Source organism: Dermacentor andersoni, chromosome 4 (genome assembly GCF_023375885.2).
Source record: "Dermacentor andersoni chromosome 4, qqDerAnde1_hic_scaffold, whole genome shotgun sequence".
NCBI lineage: Eukaryota > Metazoa > Arthropoda > Arachnida > Ixodida > Ixodidae > Dermacentor > Dermacentor andersoni.
The window spans coordinates 172,918,903-172,927,014 of record NC_092817.1 but is presented as its reverse complement, the minus strand read 5'-3'; the positions used below and the strand labels follow the sequence as shown (position 1 = coordinate 172,927,014).

Sequence of the window (8,112 nt, the reverse complement as noted above, 5' to 3'; positions counted from 1 at the left end):
GGGTGAGGCTGTCGTCCTACAGTGGACATAAAAACAGGCTGACGATGATGACGACGATGATGATAAATTGCAAACGAGCGCTCACTAAAGCGTAAAGTGTTTCCTTTGACGGGACGTGTCACGTGTGTCGAAAGATAGTGACGCATAGATTTCTCTCGGGACACTGGGAAACACCGTATAAAATGCACATAAAACACTTTTGAACACTTGCGAGATCTTTTTTTACAACGGCTGTATTTAATTCAAATACATGTCGCTTCGCGTACAGATCTGGCATAGTGTTCCTTCCGTGCTCACTAAATTTAACGGTAGAATTTATAGTTTACCTGTAGGGCAGCAGGCTAAGTTCTGCGCTGTACCTAAACTCCTTTAACATGATCCGAATCACTCGTATAATTAATTTATTACAAATCCCACAATTAACTTACACTTAAATCCCTGCCTACACATCATCCATAAATTGCCCCTTACTTTTCTCGAATATAAACAAAGTTCCTCATCTAGCAGGCCCAATAACGCTGTGGAAACCTACTGCAAACCTTGAGGCGCGAAAAATTGGAATCAACGATGGTTCGTTATTAATTGCAAAGCTCCTAATTAAGACAGAGATGTTGAGGTTTCGCCAAAGATTACACGAACTCTGTGACGTAGAGTTCTCTCGCAACACTTCGAAACGTAGCGGGTAACGGCCTCGTAGTGTATCACGCTTGCTTAACGATATTTTTGACTGACTGTCTTCACACTTTACTCGTACAAGCCAAGTTTTAGTTTAGTGTTTACGCGTTACTGCATTCTTTTTCCCGTTACGTACTTCTCCCTCGGCCCGTACCGCGTCATACGCAATCACTAACGTGACCGACCAGATCGCTCCGCTAAACCCAGAGTCACCGTCTGCCACAACCACGAGTGACGTAGTCCATGCCACGCGCATTAAACCGTGCCACCCTCAACCCGAGAGCCTAACTGCACCGGGACGGTGCTTCTGCTGCCGACGGGTGACGTCACGGGGGTTGATCCTGCATGTGGTCGGTGATTGGACGACGCCGACGGTGCGGCTATGCGGTGTGCGCGCGCTAGCCCTACCGTTGCTGCAGTGTTGTGCGTCTTGCCTGGTAAATAATATACTCCGTATATGTAGCTTCACCCCGTGACAATATACAATCGTTTACAGGAATGAAGAAGAGCAAAAGGAAAGCATCGTTTGCTCCTGACCTACACGCAGATTTCGTCATTACACTGTATGCCAAAGCGAGAGCTTACGCGCGAAGGTGCTTTGTTTGCGTCCAGTTCCCTGCGGGCTTCCGTGGCAGACGCGGTCTCCATCCGCGCCCGGGTGCTTGCAGGAAGTCGGCGGCCTGGCAACCCTGGCGTCGTCTTTACGCTTGCGCCCACTGCAGCGCCACCTGCTTGCGAGACAGCAGCGAAAGCAACAGTGGCTCCCCACACCTGACAACTTTCTGTGGTTTTGTGTGCTTCAGTGCATGAAACGACGTTTCGTTAACAAATTTAATGGAACGCCAATGCATTTCTCCGTAAAGTTCGGGAATTTATATCTAGAATGGTGTCGTCCTGAGAATTCGTTCCATGTGGATCCGCCTTGCGAACACCACGGCTAGAATTTATAAATTGCAATATGGGGCATACTGTAATTAGTTAAAACTTAATTCGTAATTTTTTTATTAATTAGACGATTTTGCAACTCAATTTCTTGCGCAAGTATTGTCCGCCGCTTCGAGTAGACCAGCTGATGAACTAGAATTGTGACGTCTGCCACAGGCAACTTTTAAAGATTTTTGAAAGTGTTCGCTGAAACACACCGTATAATGTGAAGAGCGCAATAGACAGAACATAAATGCGTGCGTATTCGTTGTGAGGCTCGCTAATTTTACGTTTGACCCAGATACGAATGCTAGGACGTGGCCATTAAGTGCCGTAGTTGTGACCTTCCTTTCTCGATCAGTTACTTCTGGCATATCCGTTTAGAGAGCAACGGGTCTCCGCGGCAAATGCGAAGCATAGGCGTTTGAAAGCCGTGGTTTTGCGTGCGTCGCGATGCTCCTGACTGTGTTTTCTTTTACGTGTGTGCGCTGTCTGGCCTTCTCATTTGCACGTGCGCGTGTGTCCTGGCTAAATGTGCAGATACGTATTGGAATTTCAGATGCTGATTTTGATTGGTCGGACATATCATACCAGCAACGCTTGCGATCCGTAGCGCTATACTAACGCCCCAGGTTATCGATACTACAAATACTTGTTTTGCGAACCATACAACAATAGTTAGAACGCAGTGTAATACGAAGTTACAAAACAGATACCCCTTTAGATAGAAGATGATAAAGGCTTTCTGCGGTTAATTCGATAGCTTCTTCGAATAAAAAAGCGCCAGAACTATAAGAAAATGACACAAATGAGGTAGGAAACGCAGCTTTCCGCCTGGGCATAACTGGATTTACTCTCGAGTAGAGAAATAGCGAGTCGATCGAGAGTGACGACATGATTTGAAGCTTGTCTTGGAAGCTTATGTGCGCCTATTAACCAGCACATGCGGGAGACGCTCTTTCGAAGTGTTGGTTTGACACGAAAAACAAGCAATGCCCAAAAATCTCAATTCAGTGGTGGATTGATAACGAGTCCATTGCACCAAGCGTCGGTCCCACGGTAGCTCGGTGAGCTCAGTCGTATCTCCACCAAAGTAAAGCGCGAGTCTCAGCCAATCAGAAACAAGGTAAGTTGGCGTGGGCGAGCGTGTGAGCAAGCCAGGCGAGTCCAAGTATAGATATATCTATATTCTATAGATATTAGATAGATATTCTAGCCACCCTATAAGGTGGCTAGAAGAGTTCTAGCCACCCTATAACATAGGTCTGGGCCGCCTGGGCCATAGAGTTTCTCCCTGAGAAACTCTGTGGTCTGGGTACTCCGCGTGAGCTCGGGTGTGTGTGAATCTAAGCCGATGCAAGTCGAGTCATTCCAAGCGGTCATCAGCATGAGTGTGATCGAGTCTTGGTTCTTGCTGCTGGGCGCGGATCTATATGTTATGTTAAAAGGAGTTAGGGTTAGCGCAAGTATGAGCAGGTCCGAGTGGAGTCCGTGTAATTATGCCTGTACCCGAGCCCATCTGATCGCATGTCAATCTAAGTGCACGTCGGAGCGAATTAATTTTTGTTAGACCTGCAAGCCTCACTGATAACTTGAGCAGATTGACCCTCAGTAGATGAACCTTTACAGCGGTGAGGCTTTAAAGCTTACATCATCTGATACGCAGCGTTATCTTGTGAATTGTAGATTTTGGCATCTTGCATCGCCTACAGTGCCGACGCTACGCGCGCATCAGACGGCTACGTGCCCAGAGTTGTGATGACGCACTTCTCTGACAAGCATACGAATTCGCTCTCGCTTACTCGACGACAGTGTTTCGTTGGCGGCCTTCCAAGTTTGCGCACACGGCCGCAAGGCGGCAAAATAACCGCTTCCACTGTTTCCCTTCGCCCCCCCCCCCCCCCCGTCCGCACCCCAAACTCTCAACATATTCTTCCAGTACGGCTGAATGCGATGTCAGTCAGGTTTTGCAGGAATCCTTGATGATACGCTTATCATTACATCAGGCGTCACTCCACGTTCCGTACGGTATTCCGTGCGGGCGGTGGCTCACTTCGCCTCGCGGTGGTTTTAACGGCGTTCGGTTGATAATTACCACGCGTCCGTACGCTAAAACTCTCTCACTAGCTTAGACTTTGGCTTAGGCTCTCTTTAGAATATACAGAATTCTTAACAAATCTCCTGTGGCAGATGCACAATTCTATTTCCTGGGATTACTCGATTACACGCAAAATCATTACACGCAAAATCAAAATGGGTAACTGACTTACGAAATTACACGAAGTAAGTTTCGACTAATCATTTTGCGGCACATATATTACGATTTACGAATTCTAGCCGGCGAGTTGGCGAGGCAAGTTGCGATTATGGGATGACACCAGTTTCGAGATATTCAGTTCCAAAGTGCGCGACGAAATACACTGTCGTTACCGTTACTTTCGTGCTCAACTCATCACACGGCGTTTCCTTTAAAAAAGTGTAACAGTGAATTTTTACCGCAAGTTTGACGGCGCGTATCTCGAAACCGGTGCCACGCTCAGAATTCGTTACAAGTCGATCGATATGCATTGATAACGTAACGGCTTAAAATAATAAATTGCAATACGTATCCTAAATTAGCACATAATTGAATTAGTGAAAATTGCTTAACTTGTAGAGTACAACTTTTCATTTGTCGCGCGAACTGCAGTCCGCCTCTCCCAGTAACCCAGCTAAAGTATCGTAATTGCGCCACACGCGATAATTATAGATTGTGCATCACGAAACACCCTATATATATAGTCCGAGCAAGGTCAGCGAGTCAGCCCAAGCCCGAATTAAGTGCGGTTGGGTGTCAGTCCTAAGCACGTATCTGCCAGAGTGGCCAGGGTCTGAGTGGCGTCCGTCAATTTCGCCGACCTGCAGGCGGCTCTCACCTGACGATGAAGAGGCTCAAGGCCAGCGCCAGCAGTGCCCAACTGTCCGGGAACCACTCGCAGCGTTTCAGCCACGGCCACAACCCCGACGCGACCAGGGCCTCGGCCGCTTTCTCGCGCAGCACTGCCGCCTGGACCCACGCGCATTCTGTCGGGGAGGAGAGGACGACAGCGCGAGGCAGAAGAGCTCTGCCGTCAGTTACCCTTGCACGGTGATTTAGCCGCTAGAACGGTAATATATACGGAAGCACACAACGGGAAAGAGGGAAAGTCACGAACGATATCACAGCTACAAATCGAGCAGCACGAAAACAGAAGAGGGTCGACAAGCGGGACACGACTGGACCGAAATCGGTTACTCGCAGTTCTGAGTTCGAGCACTCGTCCGGTTGCCTCCCTTGTCCTGCGTTGTTTACAAGCTCGGTTTACAAAACGGCTTTCGGTTCAGGTTGGCCATCTTTTCTTGAGCTCTTCATCAATGGCGTTGCCCGCACGTGAGAGAGAGATAAATTTATTTACATAAAGGCAGAGAGGTCGGCCTGAGCCATAACTTGCTCTGGCCTGCTACTCTACACTGGGGAAGAGGGACGGGGAGGGAAAGGGCTGATGAATGATGATGGTATAGGGAAGAGATGCATATATACAAATTCACAGAGTTGTGGCCTCTCTAAAGCCGTGCGTCCAGCCCAGTGGCTTGGAGAAAAGCTATAGCGGCTTTTGTTACCAGGGCTGCGCTGTTTGCATTAGGCCAAGGACCTAAAAGAAACTCGGTAGCGGTCTCTCATGGATCTTTGCAATGGAAGAGACAAGTTGCTGTCGTTCTTGTGCGTAGGCGGGACACACACAAAATATATGTTCAAGTGTTTCTGGCACCTCACAGCATTCACATGTAGTTTGGTCTAGTATCACTGGCACCTATCATATGTCTCTAACGGTTGGTGAATGCGACACCAAGGCGAATCCGGTGCACCATGCTCGTGTGGCTTCTCTTGAACTTGTGAGGCATACGAAAGTTTATTTCTTGGTCCCATTCGTGTAATCGCTTGTGTCGTCGATCTGGTTGGGTCCAGTGTTCTAACGTAGAGTTGCGGTTTACGCGACGAACTAGGCCGTTTGTGTCTGCCCGCACGCGTGGCTCAACTATACGCTACCTCATTTGTAGATACACACCAGCTTCCTGTGATTTTAAATGTAGCAGCGCCGTTAGTGTGGCTTTCAGCGTATTGCGTCGGGGGGCAGACTATAGGTGTTAACGCGACAATATATACATCGCGCCTGGCTCGTGGACTCGCCAGCCTGTGATGCGTGCAAAATACCTCAGACAGTGCAGCACGTACGCTTGTTGCTTGTCCACAGTATGACTGTGGAGGGCAGGCATTGATCTCTTCGTTAGCGCCAATTAACACTAGGCCGTTCAGTGAAAAAGTGTTACTGGGCCGCCGACCGGACATATCAATGAAACGAGCCATCCAGGCTCTCTTAGAATATATAGTTCACACAGGCCTACATTCAAGGCTGTGAACGGAACTTTGGCATGCTGCCTGTCCTCATCATTACTCCCCAGTCCCCTATTTTTCTCCTCTTCCCTTTCCCCCTGAGCGAAGTATAGTACCAGAACTCTGAGTTTCAATATGCTCTCTCTCTCTCTCTCTCTCTCTCTCTCTCTCTATATATATATATATATATATATATATATATATATATATATATATATATATATATATATATATATATATATATTGAAAGGGGGTTTATTGCAGCTCGTATGCGGGATCGCAAGTGGCTCTTGATCGCGAGTCCTAGCTGTTCGCATCAGCAGCCCGAGCTCGGGTCTCGCGCCGCAGCGGTGGCAGTCCGCACAGCGCCACATGCATGTTACCCACTACAATTGCCCCCGCGGTGAAGAGGAGCCATCCTGGCGACCTAAGGTGATGACACGATAAGGGGGTCGTGGTACGGCTTCAGGCGGCTGATGTGAACCGTCTCGCGGCCACGGCGGCGTTTGTCCGAAGATGGCGTCACCGGTTCGACCACATAATTCACCGGCGATGTACACGCGACGATCCGGTACGGACCCTGATATTTCGGAGCGAGCTTTGGGCTAAGGCCTGGAGATTGGAAGGGCAGCTGAAGCCAGACGTGAGAGTCCACGGCGAAGGACTGTGTGGGCTGCCCGTTGTCGTGGCGATCTTTGTGGATTCCTTGGGTATCCGACGTGAACAAGCGAGCCAGTTGGCGGCACTCTTCAGCATGGCGAGCAACTTCGGAAAGAGGGGTGAATTCAGAGGCATCCGGATGATATGGTAGCATGGTGTCGAGGGTAGTGGATGGTTCACGTCCATAAAAAAGGAAAAATGGGGAGAAGCCTGTGGTAGCCTGAACGGCGGTGTTATACGCGTACGTCACAAAAGGGAGGACATCGTCCCAATTGGAATGATCAGACGCAACATACATGGTGAGCATGTCACCAAGAGTGCGGTTGAACCGTTCCGTTAGACCGTTAGTCTGTGGGTGATACGCCGTAGTGGTGCGGTGAATAGTGCGGCAAGCGGCGAGTAGCTCATTAATAACTTTGGACAAGAAGACACGGCCTCGATCGCTGAGCAGTTCTCGCGGTGCGCCATGCCGTAAGATGAAATGCCGTAACATGAATGCGGCGACGTCGCGAGCAGCAGCCGAAGCAAGTGCAGCAGTTTCGGCATATCTTGTGAGGTGGTCTACTGCGACAATTATCCAACGATTTCCTTTAGCAGTGGATGGAAGAGGCCCATAAAGGTCAATGCCAATGCGATCAAAAGGACGTGCAGGACACGGTAAAGGTTGCAGAGGGCCTGTCGTATGAGGAGATGTCTTGCGTCGCTGACAGGCTACACATGACCGAATGTATTTGCGGACATAAGAATACATGCCGCGCCAGTAGTACCGCTGGCGGAGCCGCTCGTAGGTTTTCAGGACGCCAGCATGAGCTTGTTGTGGGTCGGCGTGGAAATACGTGCATATGTCGGAGCGCAAATGGCGAGGGATGACTAGCAGCCATTTGCGACCGTCCGGCTGATAGTTTCGGCGGTACAAGATGGCGTCCCGTAGCACGAAATGGGTGGCTTGGCGACGAAGGGCTCGAGGGCATGTAGCCGTCGAAGAACTGTGAAGAATGTCAACGAGAGACACAATCCACGGATCTTTCCTCTGTTCAGACGGCATGTCGGTAACAGCAAGCGTAGTAACCGGGCACTCTATGGGTGAGGGTGGCGTTTCGTCGGATCGCATGGGCGATCGGGAGAGTGCATCGGCATCAGAATGTTGGCGCCCGGATCGATAGATGACGCGAATGTCAAATTCTTGGAGCCGAAGAGCCCAACGTGCAAGACGGCCTGACGGGTATTTCAGTGACGCAAGCCAGGTGGTCTGTCACAACATCGAACGGATGGCCATACAAGTAAGGGCGAAATTTGTTTAACGCCCAAACTATAGCCAAGCATTCTTTCTCTGTGACAGAATAATTGGTTTCTGCCTTCGTGAGGGCACGACTCGCATACGCAACCACATATTCCGGAAAGCCAGGCTTGCGTTGCGCAAGGACGGCTCCAAGACCAACGCC

General features: G+C 49.5%; 1 protein-coding gene and 1 long non-coding RNA gene across 2 annotated transcripts in view; one reads left to right on the top strand and one right to left on the bottom strand.

Annotated features, from left to right (window-relative positions):
* The window catches only part of LOC140217403 (uncharacterized), a 268,452-nt gene that overhangs the window by 149,600 nt on the left and 110,740 nt on the right, over window positions 1-8,112 (top strand). The window lies entirely within an intron of this gene.
* LOC126531946 (uncharacterized) overlaps window positions 1-8,112 on the bottom strand; it is an 89,498-nt gene that overhangs the window by 75,760 nt on the left and 5,626 nt on the right. The window contains exons 2-3 of the mRNA XM_050179661.3: window positions 4,515-4,662; window positions 1,261-1,403 (exon numbers count right to left, since the gene is read on the bottom strand). Of these exons, the coding sequence (XP_050035618.2) occupies window positions 1,261-1,403; window positions 4,515-4,662 (291 nt within the window). The remainder of the gene's footprint in view (window positions 1-1,260; window positions 1,404-4,514; window positions 4,663-8,112) is intronic.